At 38.0% G+C, this 22,658-nt stretch overlaps 2 protein-coding genes across 2 annotated transcripts in view; both read left to right on the forward strand.

The window, feature by feature from the left end:
• Positions 1–840: 840 nt before the first annotated feature.
• On the forward strand, positions 841–12,142 carry pnn (pinin, desmosome associated protein). Its single transcript, XM_003214388.4, has 9 exons — positions 841–1,052; positions 1,978–2,049; positions 5,551–5,619; positions 5,964–6,036; positions 6,125–6,219; positions 7,548–7,623; positions 8,855–9,010; positions 9,107–9,245; positions 9,818–12,142. Exons 1-9 carry the CDS (start codon positions 940–942, stop codon positions 11,107–11,109), a joined length of 2,085 nt encoding a protein of 694 aa, XP_003214436.1. The 5' UTR covers positions 841–939; the 3' UTR covers positions 11,110–12,142.
• A 1,970-nt stretch (positions 12,143–14,112) lies between these two features.
• The window catches only part of mia2 (MIA SH3 domain ER export factor 2), a 58,504-nt gene continuing 49,958 nt past the window's right edge, over positions 14,113–22,658 (forward strand). Inside the window, exons 1-5 of the mRNA XM_008125864.3 lie at positions 14,113–14,210; positions 15,937–16,075; positions 18,232–18,365; positions 20,079–20,165; positions 21,487–22,594. Coding sequence (XP_008124071.2) covers positions 15,961–16,075; positions 18,232–18,365; positions 20,079–20,165; positions 21,487–22,594 — 1,444 coding nt within the window. The 5' untranslated portion in view covers positions 14,113–14,210; positions 15,937–15,960. The remainder of the gene's footprint in view (positions 14,211–15,936; positions 16,076–18,231; positions 18,366–20,078; positions 20,166–21,486; positions 22,595–22,658) is intronic.

Genomic DNA, 22,658 nt, shown 5'->3' on the forward strand with positions numbered 1-22,658 from the left:
TGTGTCTGGTTGTAATCCCCAGGTTGCGCCAGTCCGCTTTCATATATTACTTCTAACACCCACTTTTTGCATGATGGTCAGACAGTGCTTCTTATAAGTCAGAGCGCGGTCCCAGGTATTTTGGTGAGCTGCAATGCTCTAGTGGGATTCCTTCCCAGGTAATCCGCATAGCTCGAGATGCTTGTCTGTTCTGACCCTGAGCACCTGGTATTGATTGGTGGTTTCCCATTCCCACACTAACTAGGGCTGGCCCTGCTTAACCTCCAAGGTCAGACAATGTGGTGCATTAAGGGTAATAAATATATAAAAGCACAGAGATCACTGGGCTTAAATATATGGTCTGTTGGTTTTATTGTGTCTTATGCTATTAAATCCAGTGGTTAACTTTCACAATCCCGATCAAACGATTTCTTTTTCAGAAATTCCACAGAATTGCATTTAGCCCCGCCCTTTGCACTTAAGAACGCCTCCTAACTCACAGAGGCGCGAAAATAGTAGGGCGGGGAATACAGTGCAGAGAGGAAACCTACCTCCAATCACTGATTGGCGACATGGTTGTGCCGCTTGCCATCCGGTTGGCTACTGGTGGTGTCATTCAACTCCCAGCAGGATTCTTTCCTAAGTGGCTGAAAGCTACGTCACTCCGCTAACGTGAGTCGTTGATTGGCAAAAATGGGAAGCGTGATTGACCCACTGAGATGCCTCTCAATATCAGAGGCGGGCGACTCGCGAGGGATTACGAGTACCGATTGGACAAAAGTGATGTCGTTTTAATGTGTTGATTCACGATTGGTGGATTCCTTGAGGGAGCCACGTTACACGTGTAGGCGGGGTAATTTCTCTCGCTCCTCCCCAGTTCTTCGCTTACCCGACCGCGCTTTCCGCTGGGCCCAGGCAGGGTAGGCCGCGCCTGTACTGGTAGTAGCAGCCGCCGCCGAGATGGCGGTGGCCGTGCGGGCCCTGCAGGAGCAGCTCGAGAAGGCCAAGGAGAGCCTTAAGCACGTCGACGAGAACATCCGCAAGCTCACGGGGCGGGACCCCAACGATACGAGGTGAGGGAACTACCAGCCCAAGAGTGCCCTTTTCAGTGAAGAACTGCCATGTAATCCAGATTAACTGCTTTAAACTGGATTATATGAGTCTACATATAATCAGTAGTCAATTTGCATTCAGAAACTGGATTATATGGCAGTGTAGGTGGGGCCTGATTTTCCTTTAGGAGAGCAGGATACTAATACTAATGTAACACACACACACACATATATATATATATATACACAGTAGAGTCTTACTTATCCAACACTCGCTTATCCAACGTTCTGGATTATCCAACACATTTTAGTAGTCGGTGTTTTCAATAAATCGTGATATTTTGGTGCTAAACTCGTAAATACAGTAATTACTACATAGCATTATTTCGTATTGAACGACTTTTTCTGTCAAATTTGTTGTATAATACGATGTTTGGTGCTTAATTTGTAAAATCATAACCAAATTTGATGTTTAATAGGCTTTTCCTTAATCCTTCCTTATTATCCAACATATTTGCTTTATCCAACGTTCTGCCGGCCAATTTATGTTGGATAAGTGAGACTACTGTATGTGTGTGGTTTATATATAATGTAATAATGTATAATATTGTATATACATATAATATTGATAATAATATTATAATGTAATACAATATAATGCTAAAAATATTTATTATCCATTGTATGTAATATTACTAATGTTACAGTATAGTGGTATAGTACAATATTGTAATTTATAGTGCTAATATTGTGCTATGCTAATAATATAATGTATTGTATGTACATTTAATTTATAAGCCGCTCTGAGTCTCCTTCGGGGTGAGAAGGGCGGGATATAAATGTAGTAAATAAATGAATAATAACAATTATATATGTGTGTATGTGTTTGTTTATTTATATATCATAATAATTATATGTGTGTATATTTGTGTTCCTTTCTCCCCAGGCCTGCACAAGGTAGGCTCTTGACCATCACAGGCCCAGGTGGAGGTAGAGGGCGTGGAAGTATATTGCTGAGGTAAGAATCTATGGAACAATTGTCCTCTGGTGCATCTTTACCAAGCATGGGCAAACTTCAGCCTTCCCTCCAGGTGTTTTGAATTTAAGCGGTGGAGGAGGAAAAGGAAAGGGCCTGAATTGTGGGAATTGAAGTCCAAAACACCTGGAGGGACAAAATTTCCCCATGCCTGATCTACACTGTAGTGTTAATGCAGCCTGACATAACTGCAACTGCCATATCTCAATACTGTGGGCTCTTGAGGGCTGTAGTTTTACACCATCTTTAGCCATCGCTGCTGAAGAGTCTTGCTGTCTCACCAAAGTACACCTTCCAGGATTTCATAGCATTGAGTTAAAATGGAGCCAAACTGCATTGATTCTACTGTGTAGATGCTTCCGACTTAAAGTGAACCTTAACACTGAGTTTTCTTGGAAAGATGTGTTCAGAGAGGGTTTGCCTTCCTCTGAGGCTGAGAGTGTGCGACTTGCCCAAGACCATACAGTCTCCCAGAATCCTAGGATGCACCTGCAGTGTAAAATTAATGAATTTTAATCCACTTTGACCCCACGTTTAACTGCTGTGGTGCAATGATTTGGACTCCTGGGAGTTGTCATTTAATGAGACACCAGCACGCTTTGGCAGAGAAGGTTAAAGAACTTGTTAAATGACACTTCCCAGGATTCCATAGCCTTGAGCCGTGGTAGTTAAAATGGGGTCAAACTGCATTAATTCTACAGTGTAGATGCACCCCCAGTCTAATGCTCAAACTGCCTGGTTTCTGTTTTGACTGCTTTGTTATACTACGTGAGGAAAGGACCAAAATTGAGATGTTTTACACATACAGTAGAGTCTCACTTATCCAACACTCGCTTATCCAATGTTCTGGATAATCCAAGCCATTTTTGTAGTCAATGTTTTCAATATATCGTGATATTTTGGTGCTAAATTCGTAAATACAGTAATTACTACATAGCATTACTGCGCATGCAACTACTTTTTCTGTCAAATTTGTTGTATAACATGATGTTTTGGTGCTTAATTTGTAAAATCATAACCAAATTTGATGTTTAATAGGCTTTTCCTTCATCTCTCCTTATTATCCAACATATTCACTTATCCAACATTCTGCCAGCCCATTTACGTTGGATAAGCGAGACTCTACTGTACTAACATTCCTGTTCAATGTTTCCAGGGAAGCTGTATTCAGTTAACATAGCGGGTAGATCTGCTTATAGGCTCAAGCATCTTATCCTCTGGCAGCCATGAAAATAACTTCTTACCTTCCTTGACTATTCTTGTACTGATGTTGTTACTCTGTAGTTAAGTTACACATGATATTTATGTAGCTTAGCTTTAGAAAAATTATTTGTATCAAGTTACCAAAAATCCATAACTGTCTCAATATTAGATTTAATGCAGTTTGACAGCACTTTAAGTGCTATGAATCCTGGGAATCAGAATTTTACAAGGTCTTTAGCCTTTCCTGCCAAAGAGTACTCGTGCCTTACCAAATTACAGCTCCCATAGCATCGAGCCATTGCAGTTAAAGTGTCAAACTGCATTAATTTTATTATATTGATCAGACATGGGCAAATCTTGGCCCTCCAAGTGTTTTTGGACTTCAACTCCCACAATTCCTAACAGCCGGTATTTGCCCATGCCTGGTATAGATGAGCCCCAGGTTTCAAAGCCTCACTCAGCCAGGGTCCTTCCAGACAGGTCCTATATCACAGGATCTGATCCCAGGTTTTCTGCATTAAACTGGATTATATGAGTCCCCACTGCCAGAAAACCTGTAATCAGATCCTGGAATATAGGGCTTGTCTGGAAGGACCCCCACAGAAAGCCATTTGAGCAAGTCACAATAAGTCAGCCTTAGCAAAAGGCAGTGGCAAACCTATGAAGAAATTTTGCCATAGAAAACCTATGATACACCTCCAGTTGTCTGACTTGAAAGCACACATCAGCAAATCAGAATGGGGTAGTTACCTCAGGCATTATATCTTAGGCATCACGTAAAAGCAGTACATTGCTAGTTTTGTTTTTTATTGTATTTTCATTATCAGTGATTTAGTGAGAAGTATCTGCAGAACTCTCTGCTTCATGTGTTGCTTAACATCAGGGTAAAGATATGATTAAGTGCTGTACCTAAGGCAGCAAAATGGGCAATCCTAGTAAAGATGGTCACACATTAACTTACCATCTCTAGATTGGTATATGGACTCCTGCTATTGCTCCAGGACAGACAAGGAAATTGCAATTTTAAAGCTGTCCTGTGGGCTGGAGTGTCTCTCAACTCATATCAGTATGATATTGCAACAAGAGTAGAATTCTGCTAAGATGAAATATGTTCATTTTTTAAATTTTGTTTGCAAAGCAGAAGCTAAAACTGGTGATGGTCAGGCAACTTTTCTGGGTTTTACGGTTTAATACTGTGAAGTTTTAATTCCTGTTATTACTCGATTTTTAAATAATCTTTTATAAGCTGCTTGAACTAATGTCTTTTTTTACCACCACAAACAACCTTCCCATTTTTTAGGTTATTGTAAATAGTTTTTATATTAGGTCTAAATGCTTTCTTCCAAAAAAACGTATAGTGCCCAAAATGTCTTAAAATGCTTATCTGGGAGTGTGAACATTAGTTGTAATTAAAATGGCAACCACAAGGGCACATTTGCAGCCCTTTAGAAACACTGGAAATCATTCTTCAGGCTTCAAAGCTTGCCCTTTTCTGGGAGAAAATTTGGAAGGGCCATACTGCATTCTTATAGGACCCATGCATAATGCAGGCTGAAAGATTTCCACATCTGCCTTGTATATTGTATTTTTGTACATGTGATACATAAAAAGTTGTGACTATTGCCTTTAGCTACTGTAACATAAATTTAGGTTCAGTAGCCAAGACTAGTATTAGAAATGGAGTTAAGTGAACAGCAGCTGTAAAGCAAGGCTTTGATAGATGCACGTATGGTTTTTCGCACCTCCTGTCCATCCAGTAAGGCTGTATATGTAAACATGATTGCTTCAAGCAACATTGCATCATGGAAGATGTCGGAACTTAGAAAAGTGCTTAATTTCTTTAAACATTAGTGTTTAAAAAGTAGTCTGTATTACTTGTTATCCTGTTTCTTACTCTTCCATTATTTTCTGTTACTTTTTAATGGGGAGAAAACCAAGTTAGGAGGTGTAAGAAAATGGCATAAGATTAGAAAAAGTCTTATTAAATTGGTCTTAAAATTAATTTGGGGGGAAAACATTTTATAATATGTCATTTTGTTACACCCTTGCTATCTTTCAATGTAATTAATTACGGGCCATGGTTTTGCTTGTAACTCTACCTTCATGCTCAGGTACTAGAAATTCAGTTCTATCCTTTTAATTTAGGCATCAGGGGAATACATTTTACCCAAGTGAATAAGAAATAGAATGTCTGTTGCAAAGTTTGTTACAAGAAAACAGTTGGCCATAGTTTTACTTTAACATTTGTTTGGTGTACTGATACTAATTGTCTTGTTTCAGGCGTGGATTCTCGGATAGTGGAGGAGGACCCCCAGCCAAACAGAGGGATCTGGAAGGGGCGACTAATAGGTGTGTAGAGAATCATATGGAGTTAGCTTTTGAAACAAGAGAAGAGCCATTTAATATCTATCTTACACAAGTACCTAAATCTGGTTCCTTGTCCCTAATACAGTTGACCTGTTAAAGCAGTTGGCTGTTGACAACTTTGGCTTACCATTCAGCAGTTAATTTAGTGCACCTACTCAGGATTAGAAGAGTTAGAGTAAGGGATTTGTTTACTGTATTTTATATATTGCTTTTTTGTTAATACACTCACAATTTCAGAATGTCTTAATTTTGGTAGCTTTATTTTCAAAGCTCCACCATAACTCCAGTTCAAAATGTTGGTTTTTCACAATTTGTCGTGAATATAGATTGGCTGGGGAACGTCGGACAAGAAGAGAATCACGCCATGAAAGCGACGCAGAGGACGATGATGTTAAAAAGGTAAAGTATATCTGGGAATTTGTTTATGGTAGGGTGGAGAGAAATGTGGAAACAGTTCCATTAACTTGAATGTGACCTATATTTGCAGCCAGCGTTGCAATCTTCTGTCGTTGCTACCTCCAAAGAGCGAACACGCCGAGACCTTATTCAAGATCAAAATATGGATGAAAAAGGGAAACAAAGGTAGCTTGTGTTGTTCTTTAGTATGACATTTACATTTTTAAACTCCATATTTTACAGGTATTGTGTCCTCAGCCAGTTAAATGGGACTTGTAATGGTCCATTTGTTCAAAGTCATCCATGATACAATTGAAAATGAGATTTTACTAGCCTTTTGTACAAGGCTGCTGCTCATCTGATCACATAAGGGATTAGTTGGTCAGCATTGTTTTGGCTATTTGCCATCAGGACATTGCATCACATATGTTTCAGCATGATTAAGGATTATTATGGCTGTTAAGTACGCTTTTTCAATTTTCTCTTTCCTCTCAGCAAAATTCTCCTATACTTTATATTATATTTTGAGTGAAGTGACTGAATATCCAGGTTATAAACCTGTATATGTAATACTTTGCTGACTGTCACATAGATACTTATTTTTTTTGCTTTGTGAAGACACCATTCCATTTGTTCCTCCAATACATAGGCTTAAGGGCCTTATATTTTGAAACATACATATATTACAGCACCTAGTTTATAACAATAACTACCGATTTTAGAAGAATTTGGGCAAGGGCTTGTGGCCTGTAGTTCTCAGTTTCCCAACACATGACTTAAAAATAAGACTGCAAACACAGGATTTCAAAAAAACTTCACTAATAGAATTTTTAATTGGTGCGGGGGATACTTTGTATATTGTTTTGTCTAAATTCAAGTGAATTCAGGCTGAATACAGAGAATATAGGAAGTTATTTATCTGTAAATATGACTAGGTTGTTCAAGACAACTGAAATTTAATCAAGCTATTGCTCAATGGATTGAACTCAGAATGGTTATTCCGACTGGAATTCCTCTTGTAGTGCTCCTTTTTTGCAAAAAAGGGAGGTCAATTTTCTTACAACCCACTGCACTGAGCACCTACTACTTCTCTCACTGTTTTGGAGGCTCTATCCCTACAAAGCAGATATTCCGAGAACAGGAGAGAAGAGTCAGTGAGGACTAATTTCTCCCCACAACAGCCAATGAAAATATTCATGGGATCAAAAGTCTCCTGCTATTGGAAAGACCCAGTCCATCTGTAGAAAGCTTGTGCTTTTATGCAGAATAACAGGATGATTTTGTGAATAATATTTTTTTTAGAATTCAATATTCTTACGCTGGGATGGCTTTCCATTTTATCTCCAGCTGTTCTCTCATATTCCTGTAGAAAAGGCACCATTCCTAATTTCTAAATAACTTGCTAATATTTGTCATCAGTGGTCAGGGAAGAGTTGGACAATATACAGTATATGTTATGTAGATCTAACTGAACATTATTTAAAGTAAGTGATTTAATCATACCTTTCCGTCAGGAATCGGCGTATATTTGGCCTGTTGATGGGTACTCTTCAGAAATTCAAACAAGAATCGACAGTTGCTACTGAGCGGGTATGAACTTCATATCTAGCAAACCATGGAGTGAGAATTTGTAATGTTTGTGTGCAGTAAGAAATGTCTATACTATTCTATAGATAGAATCTTACCCCTGTTGGTTAGAAGCTTTCTGATACTGTGTGTAAACATTTGAAAGTGAAAAAGTTTAAGTTATGTTCAAGTGGAGAGGCAAATAGAGCATCTAAATTTCCTTACTCTGAAGTTAGCCCCTTCAATAAAATGTATTTCGGCATCTACATATAAAGGCTATTATCTGTTCACTGTTTATTATATAGTTAGCTCTCTGCAGGTTTGACTTCTGTTGGTTTGATTCAAAGTGTTCTCCCTACGAATTTCTAGGAAATTCTCCAGCATGATTCTATGATCAACTTTGCTCAGGGAATTTTGGAGATAACATTTTAATTAAGTCCACAAATAACCAAATCCACAAAGGTTGATCAGTGGAAGTTGACAATTTTTTCTCACTTTTACAGGGGTTCTGTGCCTTTATCCCAGCAAATGTAAAGAGCTCACAGTATTTTTAGTCATTTACACCCTGTAAATTTTTGAATTTGCATTTAGAGTTGTTACAGTGGTGCTGTGCCAACAGTGTCCCTGAAAAACCACTGCAGAAACTAGGCAACAGCACCATTTAGGGATTTCAAGATAGTGGGGAATGGGGCAATAAGTGAGCCATCCACTTCTGTCCTAGTAACAAGACAGTTTGTGACAAATAATTGTGACAGGGCTCCACTCTGATTTCTGTGGCTTCATGTTAGAAAGTTCCTTGATGCTGGAAGAGGGATAAATGCTTCTTTACTCATGGCACTGTTCCTTAGCCCCTTTGAAATCCCTATGTTGATATCACTGCCTGGGTTCAAAGGTGGGTTTCTGTGAGTAACATTGTAAGATGGAACTGCAGTAATGAAGCTCAATCATTCTAATTTTATCACTTGATGTAGAATCAAGGATTCTTTCTGTTGGAACTATAATAACTCTGACAGCCACATTTTTGTAACCTTGTGAGTGTTATGTGGTACTCAGTTTGACTAAAATAAACAACATATTTTTTCAAGTAAAGTTATGTATTTTGTCTATTATATAGTTTGTCATAAAATATATTGCATGTGGAATAGTTTTTATTCCACTTAGTTCTGGAATACTTCTGTTTCACCTTAAAATTAATTATCCTTGTATATTGTGATTATGCTGTTAAAAAAACCTGAAATTGTTTTTTTCTTTTCAGCAAAAAAGACGGCAAGAAATTGAGCAAAAACTTGAAGTTCAGGCAGAGGAAGAAAAAAAGCAAGTTGAAAATGAGAGGCGAGAACTCTTTGAGGAAAGACGTGCTAAACAAACAGAACTGCGACTATTGGAACAGAAAGTTGAACTTGCGCAGTTGGTGAGTCTGAATTCTGCAGCTGCTGTGGGATGTGTATTTGTGCTGTAAGAGAGACTGGAAAAGAAAACCCAAATACTCGTTTTTTTCTCTTCTCAGCAAGAAGAATGGAATGAACATAATGCCAAAATAATTAAGTATATAAGAACAAAGACAAAGCCTCACCTGTTTTACATACCTGGCAGAATGTGTCCTGCTAACCAGAAAATGTTTGATGATTCTCAAAAAAAGCTAAATGGTATGTTGCACTTGTATTTTTAGTTATGTGTTTTGGTAGTAAAAAATACTAGTAGAACACGAAATCATACATCAGTTGGAGTCAAAGTGTGGCTTTTGGGCATTGGACAGCTCAGAACTCTTTCCATCTTCCTTAGAACCACATTGTTACTTTCTGGGATTTTTTTTAGTCTTTGCTGACCTAAACCAAACCTATTCAAATTATTCAAGTAACAAATAGATGGTTAATGGTGTTTGTTTGTTTTTTACATTTGGGAGACAAGTTATTTTATTTGATTGAAGGGGAGTCCAGCCCTCCAAGGTCAAGGTGATGGCAAAAATGGCTTCTGGACTCTCGGAAGTTACCCAATTTATTGGGTGACTTATTCCTATCAATAACAAAGGTGTAGTTTGCAGGCATAGTGTGTGCAGATGATTCTTGCAATACATAATCATATGGAATTAAAAAGTACATGTACTTTCCATAAGTTGTATGATATCTTTGAAGCCTTTCAATATGAAGTGGCTCCAGTGACTAGTGTGAAGGTAAATTGGATCTCTGCTAATTTCCCTGTGTGTTCTCTCATTCTTCAGCACTGTTTGAAAGTAGGCGCATTGAATTTGCTGAGCAAATTAATAAAATGGAAGCCAGACCCAGACGGCAGTCTATGAAGGAAAAAGAACACCAGGAGGTACAGAAGGAAGAAAAGAAGGAAGACCAGAAGAAGAAGGAGCAGGAAGATGGTAAGGCGGTTCAGCAGGTGGAAGAGATGGAGACAGGTAATCAGAGCAATGACGTAGAAATGGAAGAGGCCGGGGAGGAAAAGGAGGCAGGTGCTAGTCCTAGTGATGAGGAGATAGAACAGGAAGAGGAGGAGCAAAAAGAGGAAATAGAGGTAAAGATAGATGAGGGAGTAGAGCTTAAGGAGAATGACAGGCAGCAAGATAATCAGGAGGAGGATGTAGTTCTAGTTAAAGAGGATGGGGAAAGCATTCTGCCGCTAGATGGAGATCAGGATGTGATGGAAACGAGTGAGGTAGATCATGCAGAGCCACTAGAAAATGAGAATAGCAAAGAAGTGGTGCCGGAAATGGAATGTAATGCAGAAACAGAACAGGAGGAGCCTATTGCTGTCCTAGAGAAAGAGGAAGCCAGCAAGCCAGAGGTTGAAGCAGAAGTAGAGGAGGTAGAAGCGAAGGAGCCTGAATCTGCTCCAGCATTGGAGGCTGAGGCTCAGCCTCTCTCAGAGTCTGTGCTTCAGCCACAGCCTCCTCCAGTGTTGGAATCTACCCAGGACCGGGACCAAGAGCCTCAGGTAGACCAAGAGGAGCCTCTTGTAGTGCCTGAAAAGGTGCCTGAAATTCAGGCAGACCAAGCCCCGGGAGTAACAGTAGAAATCAAGAACAAAGTTAGGAGCGGGAGTAGGGGTAGAGCAAGGAACAAAACCAGCAAGAGTCGAAGCCGGAGTACTAGCAGTAGTACTAGCAGTACTAGCTCTACAAGTAGTAGTAGCGGCAGCAGTTCGAGCAGTGGCAGCAGCAGTAGCCGGAGCAGCTCCAGCAGCAGCAGCAGCTCTAGTGGAACTAGCAGCCAGGAAAGCAGCAGTAGCTCTAGTAGCAGTGAGAGCAGGAGTCGGAGCAGAGGGCGGGGGCACAACAGGGACAGAAAGCGCAGGAGGAGTGTGGAGAGGAAGCGGAGGGATAATTCAGGAGTAGACAGGAGTCACAAGTCTTCAAAAGGTAGCAGCAGAGATGCAAAAGGATCGAAGGATAAAAGTTCAAGGTCGGACAGAAAGAGGTCCATGTCAGAAAGTAGTCGGTCAGGCAAAAGAACTTCCAGGAGCGAAAGAGACCGTAAATCAGACAGGAAAGACAAAAGGCGTTGACAGAAGAGCCCAATCTTTGCAGCAGAAGATTACATAAGTGAAAGGATTCCATATGAGGAAGAAAAGGCTGCCTTAATTGCATGCTGTATAAATTTTTCTGAAGAAATGCAGACTCCACCAGGCAACTCTTGTCCTTTTTACATGATTTTGTAAAAGGTTACTTACCAAATTATGTGAAGATGCAGATGTGTACAAATAAAAGAATTGACAGCCCCTTCATCTTTTCAAAAACCCTCTACTTAAGAGTTTCTGTATATTTTAATAGACACACATTACATTTATGTGATTCAAGTCTGTATCATAAGTCCTTTTTTGTGGAAATAAATGTGCATTTTACAGAAGTTGAGAGCACCCATTGCCATGTCATCTTGCATAGAAATGTCTTTATCTTTATTGGCACGTTTCATGCCAGATTGTTAATCTGCCTATTAATTCTTTCTTTCCAATTGCTAAAAAGAAAATTGTCACCTCCCATGAAGTCGCACATATCTGTGCATAAGATTTCCTTTGCTTTCAGATTATACTGTTTCTAAGTTTTGATAATATTCCTTTGTGAACCAACTGCCCATAGATGGGAGCCAAATAGGCACATTGGCCGCTTCTAATTACTTGAATATCAACACCTGTTTACAGAGCCCTGTAGGTATTGGTACAAAGATTACATTTCTCCCTAGTGATATTTAGAACTTTTTTTCAACCTTGCATTTCCATTAATTTCTGAGCTGTATTAGATAATAGAGGAAGGCATAGATAAACTGCATCATCGATGGTCACAAACTAAACTTTCAGTTTCCAATAACAGTGGATTCACAGTTAAATTAATCTTGGAAAAACATGTATGTTGTGTTGAAGAAAACCTGTTGAATGGGAATTCTGAGCTCAGACTTGAAATTTTGTAACAGCTAAGGCAAGTAGATGGCAATTTAGCTAGTGTAAAAAGGTGACTTGCTGTTTTTAAACTTTCTATGAAACAACAGTGTATACATTGGCCTGTTCTGTGAAAGTCCAAATAAAGGTAGCTTTATACACTACATATTCTGTTTCTTGTGTGTTTTCTATTGATCATAACTCATTTTTGGAACAGTAGGATGCCAGCCATAAATGAGCATTAAAGCCAATATTTTTGTTTTTGATTACCTACTTGTATGTGTAAAATTAAACCTCTCCCCAGGAATCAATTTGTTTTAAAATAATGGCTGCATGTTGTACAAAGTATTGTTTGCGCTTGGGTGGGGAAGCTATGCTTTTTGGAGAAAATTTCAACCTACAGCAACACTGTGTGGTTTCTTAACAAAGTTTATTCAGGGGACATTAGCCATCGTCTTTTTCTGAGGGAGTGTGCCTAGCCCAAGGTCATCCAGTGGTTTTCTGAGACAGCAGGTCAGTATTGGTACAGGGCATTTATGTATTTATTTACCCTATTTGTATCCTACCTTTCTCTACTCCAAAGGGGACTCTAGGCAGCCTACATATGGCAATTATTCAATGCCTTAAACACATACAAACATTAAACTTAAAATAAATTGAATTTAAATTAATACATATTAACATTTTAAAACATTACATCCAGAAATCATAGTCTAAGGCCGTTCCATAGTCATTGCACATATTCCAAATCTGTTATCTAAGTGGTGTTAATACAGACATTAGGCAGGTCCCTGGAAAGATCATCACAAAAGGCTTGGCACAGCGTCACCTATCATATGTATAGACACAATCTTGCACCCCTAAAAGGCATCAAGGAGTATTTGATGTAGATAAGCAGTTCTTCCTCCCTGCTTCAATAAGTAATGCGTAAGCGTTTTGTTTTGTGTTAGATTCACAAAACTCTGAAGGCTCAATTTTTAAAACAGTCTTATAAAACAGGTGTTCGAGACAGAAGTTTTTTGCTAAGGACATTATCACACTTATCGTGTCGTTTAAGCAAATGGAAACAGACCTCACTATGGCACTCCTTTGGCAATCACAATCCTTTGATCACTCTTGCATAAACTTCCTCTCTCATCCTGCTTGGAAATAGCAAGGAGGAGAAGAGGAAATGGCCAGGATATTGAAACTGCTGCTGAAGTTACAGATCACACAAAAGGCAGTATTGAACAGAAACAATATTGGCAGCCATTGCTAGGTTTGTCGCCAGTTGAAAAAAAATAAAATGCAAAACAAAGGAGAAACGGTATCATGTGATAATTGCCAGCCAAATAAGGTATTGCAGTTTTCTAGCCTTATGTGATAAAAAGCCTAAAATATTCTAAAATAAAGGTAATTATACCTGTCTGAAATTGTATGATCATCTACTAAAGCCATCCCAAATAAAATGATTGCCACTTTAAGAAGATGCATAAGACAGAAGAGAGAAATGAGCTAAAGGAGAATTACACATATTCGAGACTATTCCTTAGAAAGGGATACATTTTGTCTGAAGGTGTTATTCCCTAGGTAAACATTGAGAACATAACAATGTTTCTGTTTTAAGAGAAAGTTGGAAGTATCTTTATCCTAAAGGTTTCTTTCTCTCATCCTAAGAGCAGCCTAGAAATCCTAATGGATGCTGAGAGAGAATGTGACAGTGGATTATAAACTGGTCATAAACAGTCAAAATCAAATTGTAATTCCCAGACCAATTTACATTTTACCCGTTTCTGATTCAACTCGTATAATGCTCCCCTGTGCAATAGTCACATGTAATTTGGAATGCTGTGTTGACCAATGAGAAGGCAGATCTGAAAGCAGAAAGAAAAGGAGTTGGAAAAGACCGTTGGAGAAAGGCTAGGTGCATAACAGACTGGAAAAAGGAAAAGGTTGACTAGAAAAAACAGGTGAGGACCAATGCAACACAGACTCTTGTAAATTGGAGTCATCCACAAAGGAAAAAAAATATTTGTAAGTATTGACAAGTTTTGTCTCTAAATTCTTCATGAAAGACCCTGTGTTTCCCTCTCTCCCTACTCGCTTGCATTCTTCCTCTTCTCTCTCCCATTGATCACAGGTCATACATTTCAAAATATGATTTTCAGGAATGGATATGATCAGGTTGTAAGGCATAATGAAAAATAAAAGTTCAAGTGAATCCTGGATGTGATGGATATCTCCACGCACATAAGGTAATTGGTGAACTCAGTAGTTCTCACCTTTCTTATCTCATCTGGTCATGGTGGTGATAAAATATCTCCACTGTGAGCTCCATAGAAGAAATGTGTAATAATATGATAAATGTTAGAGGTAAAGGTAAAGGTTTCCCCTGACGTTAAGTCCAGTCGTGTTCGACTCTGGGGGTTGGTGCTCATCTCCATTTCTAAGCCGAAGAGCCAGCGTTGTCCATAGACACCACCAAGGTCATGTGGCCGGCATGACTGCATGGAGCGCCGTTACCTTTCCGCCGGAGCGGTACCTATTGATCTACTCACATTCGCATGTTTTCGAACTTCTGGATTTGCAGAAGCTGGGGGTAACAGTGGGGGTGTCTCCGCTTCCCTAGTTCAAACCTGCGACCTTTCAGTAGAGTCTCACTTATGGAACATAAATGGACCGGCAGAATGTTGGATAAGCGAATATGTTGGATAATAAGGAGAGATTAAGGAGAAACCTATTAAACACCAAATTAGGTTATGATTTTAAAAATTAAGCACCAAAACCAAGTTATCAGTCTAACACCTGAAAGCCAAATTGTCTTGCATAAGTACATGTGGTTAAATGCCGCTGAAAAGAAGATTTTACTCAAACAAGTTTTTTGGCTCTTTTCTGGAAGATGATAATAATAATAATAATAATAATAATAATAATAATAATAATAATAACAACAACTACTTTATTTTTATACCCCGCCCCATCTCCCCGAAGGGACTCGGGGCGGCTTACATGGGGCCAAGCCCAGAACAACAATATAAAAACAAAAGCAAACAGTAAAAACAAATCAATCAACAATAAAACATCAAACAACGATAAAAACAGTCATAAAAGTCACATACAAAATAAAATCTTAAAATCCCAAAGATCATAATTTTACAAAAGGTTATGATGTTCAAATGGTTGTATATGACATTATTCTCCAAAAGGTTATGGAGATTCTGGTTTTCCAAAAGGTTATGATCTCTAAAAAGTCATACTTTCCCAAAATATCTCCCTTTTTGCACATCCCAGTTTCCAACCAAGCAGCACCATCTATTATTATTATTATTATTATTATTATTATTATTATTATTATTATCTGCAAATAAACACAACACATCTCAAAGCACTTGGTGGAAATTACTGAGTTGGAACAACAATCAAATATATTATAATGAAGTATCCATATTGTAGTTCACTGATTTGAGCGCTTGGGCGTGATTCTGGAGACCAGGTTTTGAATCTCTGTTGATCCATGAAAACCCTCTGGGAAAGTCATAGCCTCTCAGCCTCAGAGAACGGCAAAGGCAAACCTCCTCTGAACAAATCTTGCCAAACAAACCTTTGTGATAAGTTTGCTTTAGGATCCTCATAAGCCAGAAATGACTTGAAGGTACCCAACAACAGATTTTGTTTAGTGTTTTTAATAATTTTGTATCTGCCTCCTTACAATTTCCCATCAAGTACCTTTTATTAGTATATATGGATTCCATCGTTTGACTTAAAACGCCTTTTCTGTTTCAAAATACTAGCCTGTTATCAAACGTAGTTAATTATTAATCTGCTTAATCAGGACAGTTGACTTGGCAGATTGCTGAAAGGGCATTTCTGCAATCAGAGTTTGACGGGAAAAGGAAAACAGAGTAAAGACACTAACTAAACAAGGGAAGGAACAATCTAAGTTACTAAATTCTTCACAAAACATATTTTTAATTCTTTTAGGATTATCATTATTCGGTTTTTAGGATGCTGAAGAATTGTGACATCAGGTTTTTTCTTCTACTTCTTTCATTGTTAACCAACATCAGGAGTGCAAAGGTTTTGTCAGACCAGAAAAAGTGTGGCGATCCAGAATGCGAAAGTAAGTACAAAGATCAGTGGTTTACATAAAACGTGAATTTTAAAAATAAAACACAGCAAGAAATGTATTTGACACTCAGTATGTACCTTAAATGCTGATCAAAACAAGGTTTAAGCAGAGATTATTTTATATGTTTCAAACACAACAGAATTGTGGAAGAGGAATTATTTTTGTGAAGTCATTGGGTTGATTTGTGGTGTTGTTTATGTGAAAGGACAAAGTTCAGTTAGAAAAAAGCCTGCTAAGAAAGCTTTAAACTATCTCAGAGTCATTCCTACATTTAAAAGACCTATACTTTACAGAAATGATTGTTTAACAAATATATGCAATTTGTTTGACAAATTAACATTGTATGTTAGATGTGCTGACCCATCATTCTTTTATATACACTACCTTGCCTGTTCTGGCAGTTTGTCTAACTTACTTTAATACACACTTAACTGGCGTAATTAATTATAGCGGGCCTTACTTCTGAAGAAAAGATTGTGCTAAGGAGTAAAAGGTTCAGTGCTCCAGCTGTTGAACCTGAATAACTAGCCGCCCCGAGTCCCCACGGGGAGATGGTGGCGGAGTATAAATAAAGTTTTATTATTTATTATTATTATTATTATTCCTCATAACTGGCTACACTGGCAAGGGTCAATGGGAGACTCAGTCCTGATCCTTAGGGTTAATATACTGATTGAGTGGTGCAATGGGTTAAACCCTTGTGCCGGCTGAACTGCTGACCTGAAGGTTGCCTGTTTGAATCTGCAAAATGGAACTTGCTCCTGTCTGTCAGCTCTAGCTTGCAGGGACATGAGAGAAGCCTCCCAGCAACACATCCGGGTCTCCCCTGGGCAATGTCTCTGTAGATGGGTAATTTTCTCACACCAGAAGTGATATGCAGTATGTTCTCTAGTCGCTTCTGGCACGATAAAAAAAAGAACTGATGAAATGTCCATCAATATGACTGGGAGTTTCTCATTCCTGTTCTGGCCGTATAGTGACTCTAGAAATGGGGTCTGGGCACCCCAGTTCATGCACAGAGACAAATTACACAGACTTTCCTGGATTCCTATTAGTTAAGTTGAGCTATCAAATATCTACATTTCACAGACAGAAACAGAGGTACTCCTGGGTAGAGCAGTTCAGAAGGCACTGTTCACAGAAAGTAATAGGAGCACATTCCAAATTGCAATTGTGCTGGAAAAAGAAGTGAATGTTCTACATAACTTCAAATGCTGTAAGGATAAACTACCATATATACTCATGTATACGTCGATCTCATATGAAAATTGAGGGCAGGCTTTGGGGGTAGCTTTATGGATATTTATATGATCCGTGAATAAGTCAAATACTATGACATGGAGAAGAAAGTAATGTTAATTTTTGTATACTTCCACTTTATTTATATATGAAAAGGGGTTTTCCCTACTTTTCCTAATTACAAAGTCTTTTATTATGGGAGCCCCTTTTTGTGAAATCTGGTTCGGCTACATCATTTGTCGTTTTGCAGCATATGGTCGATGGTGAATCTGGCAATGGAAAATTTCTGTAGTGCCCCCTTCACTTGATTCCCTAAGCAAGTGTTTATTTCGCATAATGGTTAACCCTGCCCTTCTGTAAGGTATCAGATCCCTAGTACAGTCGGCCCACTGTAACCATGGATTCTGTATCCACAAATTCAACCATCCATGGCTTTTAAATATTTTTTAATCCAAAAAAACATCATATAAGAGACATCATTTTACTACACACACATATAAAGACTTGAGCATCAGTGAATGTAGGTGTCCACAGGGACCAAACTCTAGTGGATAGCAAAGACCCACTGATATTACACTGGACGCCTTTGTTTATAAGGGTCTGTAAGGGTCACCAAACAAACTGCACTCATAGAATTTTGGATAATGTATATCCCCTTCCCTCATCCACTACTGAATTGCAGATCTATTTCTGTTATATTGACGGTAAGCAAACTACAACATGTCTCCTCTCCTGTTCTAGCAGGAACCATCTTTAGGAATATGACAGTTCATTATTTTTTAAGCAAAAGAGACAGAGTATCTCTGTGTTACAAGACATCCTTGGTTCTGTGTTTGATTGTTTTATACATGTTGATTAATAACATAACAAAGCTCTTTCAATACTGCCTCTTTTTAACATATACTTAGCATTCATGAGTAGAGTGCGAGCCATTAAAGACTATAAAGGGCCTGACTGTCGCTATCTGAACTTCAAAGCCGGGGAAGAAATAATGGTATACTCCAAGCTTTCCAGGAAAAGAGAGGATCTCTGGGCAGGAAGTGTAAGTATTTTATAAGGCAACCATTTATTTATAAGGAACCAGAAAGCAGTGATGCCAAAGATCACTTGTGAATATGATGGCCAGGATAAGAGCTGTTCTGTAGTAGACTGCCTTGGAGAGAGGTGTATTCTCTTCCTTTGGGTGTTTTTAAACGTTTCTGTTACATATTCCTGCATGGCAGGGGGTGGCACTGGATGAGTCTTGTGGTCCCTTTCATCCCTATGGTTCTGGGATCTGATTTGGATTTCATTGTTTACTAAAAACTTGTGATCTTGCTGTCTTGCTAAAGTCCTTTGTGAACCCAAGAAACAGTTGAAGCAGGTTTTTAGCTATTAGGGATGGCTGCTGCCAAAGAGGAAGGGATACCAAAATGTTTGAGCTATAACAACGATATTTTAAGACACTTTAAGAATTACTAGCCAGCTATGCTTTCCAAGCCTTTCAAGTGTATATTATTAATATTATGGTTTCACTATTAGAAAATGCAGTGTATTACCCTGTTTCCCCTAAAATAAGACATCCCCAGAAAATAAGACCTAGTAGAGGTTTTGCTGAATTGCTAAATATAAGTCCTCCCCCGAAAGTAAGACCTAGCAAGGTTTTTGTTTGGAAGCATGCCCGCTGAACAGAACACCAGAGCATGCAGGATCGGTAAATGTACGTACCATAGAGTGATGTACATGGAAATAATGGCAGTAACAAGAAATTCTTGATAGGATGTCTGGTTTGTGATGACAACTACTGTACAATATACAATAAATGTTCATTTTTTTTGTTCAACAATAAATGTGAATTCTTCTTCATGGAAAAATAAGACATCCCCTGAAAATAAGACCTAGAGCATCTTTGGGAGAAAAAATTAATATAAAACACTGTCTTATTTTCGGGGAAACACGGTATAGCAATAGGAGGACAACTTAAGCATTGTGTTGTCGGAGGCTTTCATGGCCAAAATCACTGGTTGCTGTGAGTTTTCTGGGCTGTATGGCCATGTTCCAGAAGCATTATCTCCTGACATTTTGCCCACATCTCTAGCCGGCATCTTCAGAGGTATGAGATCACACCTCTGAGGATGCCTGCCATAGATGTGGGTGAAACATCAGGAGAGAATGTTTCTGGAACATGGCCAGAAACTCACAGCAACCCAACTTAAACATTTTCTAATAATCTTATGCAAAATGTCTAAAGTTTATGGGGAAATTAGTCTAGTGTTATTTGCAATCCAGAATGAAGATGCCTATCTCCTCTTGTTTTCTTATTATTGATTAAACAAAATAGAAAATTTAAAAATATATATCATTTTTGGTGTATTTTATTTATTTATTTATTTATTTGCGACATTTATATACCGCCCTTCTCACCCCGAAGGGGACTCAGGGCGGTTTACAAGTATATATACATACAATATATTATATTATACAACTATATCGCAATATTATTAGTAATATTGCATGTAATATAAATATACAATTATAATAGTGAATTATAATTATAATTATTATAATTATATAATTATATATTTTATTATTATTATTATTATTATTACATTGTATTACATCATAATATTATTAATATTACATGTATATACAATGTATTATAATATTAGTATAGTATAATATTATTATATATCATTGTATAACAATGTTTTTAAGTTAAAATTAAACACAATGTTTTTATATCATATAAACAATACTAAATGTTAACTTTTTGCAGAAAGGAACAGATTTTGGGTATTTTCCAACAGACGCAGTCAAGATTGAAAAAGTTTTTATAACAAAAGAAGTGGAAGTACCAACTAAGGTAAGTTAACATGATAACATAATGCAGGGTGTCTTTGTTAGATCTACCAATCAAATAATGAAACGTTTTTTTAAACAGAGGCTAGGTGGCCATCTGTAAGGAGTGCTTTGTGTATTCCTGCCTAGGAAGATGGAGTTGGACTGGGTACTCCTTATAATCTTTCCCAACTCTTTAATTTATGCTGCAATGCTATTATTCTAAGTAGCTGATACAGAAATTAATTATACTTAACCATGTTAGAAGTTTAATTGGATCTAAGTGAATTAGATCTAGAGTTAATCAGAAACTGAATTTATAACAATTTATCAGTGGGTTCTCATTAAGTCTAATTTATTTCAAAGGGTTTCTTTTAATTAACTCATCTGTACTTCCCTCAGAATATAATAGGGTAAAGCCAAAGTGCAGTGACATTTTAGTATGTACTGTTTTACTTCTAAATTTCAGGCTACACTACAGGTTTATTTGTTACTAACACTCATAACAATGTCTGCATGGATGCTGAATATATATGCAGGTGTAAAATATGGTTTTACATTCTGTTTCACATATCTGCAATACCTTATTGCAGGCATGGGCAAACTTTGGCCCTCCAGGTGTTTTGGACTTAACTCCCACAATTCCTAACAGCCTACTGGCAAGAGAACAGCCTACTGGCTGTTAGGAATTGTAGGAGTTGAAGTCCAAAATACCTGGAGGGCTGAAGTTTACCCATGCCTGCATTATTGGGTCTCATAAAAGCAGTTAATGTACTCATCTCTAGAAATTTTGTTGCGTGGCTTGTTGTTTCTGGTTTAGGGTGAGCCTAAGGTAAAGCTATCATAGATTTTTCTTGGCAAGATTCATTCAAAGGGGCCATGCCTTTGTTCCTGTGAGTGTTTTACTCAAAGTCACCCACTATATTCTCATCGCTAAATGGGAATGAAGATCCTGATCTCCAGAGTTGTAGTCCAATGCTCAATCATTACATAATGTTGACTCTCACTTGCATGTTAATTTTAAGGAATTTATGTTTCACAAATTAATTATCGAATAGCATGTTTTTCTTGCATTTGCATGATTTTATTAATAGTTATCACATGTTAAGGAATCATAAAGATTATAGAAAAAATCATCCCTGAAGAAGTGAATCCAAGATTCTTTGCACCCATAAATCTCTATTTCCAACTGCCTTGGACAGACCGAGAAAACTGCTTTCTCCTCTTTCTTTCTTTTTCAAATGGGGACCCCATGGGTCTTCTAGTCTCACCCACTTTTTATCAAATAGGAATGCAAAATCACAGTGTTACCATATTATTCAGTTCATATATGTTCTTTCTTGCAGGAAACTGATTTCATTTGTCTCGAAGGAGGGGAATATGTCTTTGAAAATGAAGACAGCACACTCAATAACCGTAATGAAGAAAACCAATATTTACATCTTCACGCTGAGGAATATAAAGAGCCATTTCCTGATATTGATGAAGCTGACAGCAAACCCAAAGACCTGCATATGTTTGAACCTACAAGCCATAATTCAGAAATCGGAGATAGCAAGACTGGGCAAGCTGAAACTACTCCGCAAGAAGACCAAAATAGTCATGTTCTGAAACCTCTTCCTACCCAATCTTCTTGGACCATTCCTGATTTTTCAGGCTGGTTTAGTTCAGAGAGAAAGGAAAATGAGGAGACTGCTGGGAAGAGCTCTGAGATTGCAAGAGAAGTTAGATTCAGACGCAGACAAATACCCGTAATGGATGACAGTGACTCTAAAAAACTAAATGAAGAAGGTGATCTTGAGACAAGGTCCTCTGGCTGGCTTAAAAGTACTTTCACAGGCTTGTTACGATTTGGGAGTGAAAAATCAGGATTTGGCTCGCTCTACGAAGAAAATGACCCAGAAATACTTGATAGCTCCAGTACAGCTGAGACTGTTGAGCCTGACACTACCGTAGTATCTGAAACAGCTGATGAAGGGGAAGCTAAATCAAACTGGTTTGATCTAGAATTAAGTGATGTTTTACCTTTTGGGTACTCTAAGGAAAATAAAGTCAAGGAAGAGCCTCCAGGCCGAGAAGAAATAAATCAAAATGAAGAAGCACCACCTCCAAGTACACCGGCTGAGGCTTCTTTAATGCATGAAGATTTGAGAAAACAAGCTGTTGAAGCAATTATCTCTGAAGAACAAAATGATAAACTTATCAAGCAAATAGTTAAGCCAACATTGCAGAAAGAACAAGAAAAAGATTATAAAAAAGCTGCCGAGACAGATATTAGAAAAGCAAATGAACGTACAGACTTAGATGCTACAGCTCCATCTTTCTCCACTGAGTTTCTTGATAAAATTGTGAAGTTGTATGCAGAACAAGATTCAGAATTGAGAAATCAAGTTATGGAACATATTAATGTTCAGACTATAATGAAGGAGTCGGAAAAAACAAATGGCCAGTCAGGTTGGTATGAAAGTTTATATAGTAACATTCTCAATTTTAAAAGAGTCACCACAGATAATCAGCC

Source organism: Anolis carolinensis, chromosome 1 (assembly GCF_035594765.1).
Source record: "Anolis carolinensis isolate JA03-04 chromosome 1, rAnoCar3.1.pri, whole genome shotgun sequence".
Classification (NCBI taxonomy): Eukaryota; Metazoa; Chordata; class Lepidosauria; order Squamata; family Dactyloidae; genus Anolis; species Anolis carolinensis.

Excerpts from the sequence above, each read along its gene's own strand:
- pnn (XM_003214388.4), top strand. The coding sequence starts at position 940 with ATGGCGGTGGCCGTGCGGGCCCTGCAGGAGCAGCTCGAGAAGGCCAAG. Across the intron at positions 2,050-5,550 it reads CGTGGAAGTATATTGCTGAG|GCGTGGATTCTCGGATAGTG; the intron begins GTAAGAATCTAT and ends GTCTTGTTTCAG. Across the intron at positions 6,220-7,547 it reads GATGAAAAAGGGAAACAAAG|GAATCGGCGTATATTTGGCC; the intron begins GTAGCTTGTGTT and ends CCTTTCCGTCAG.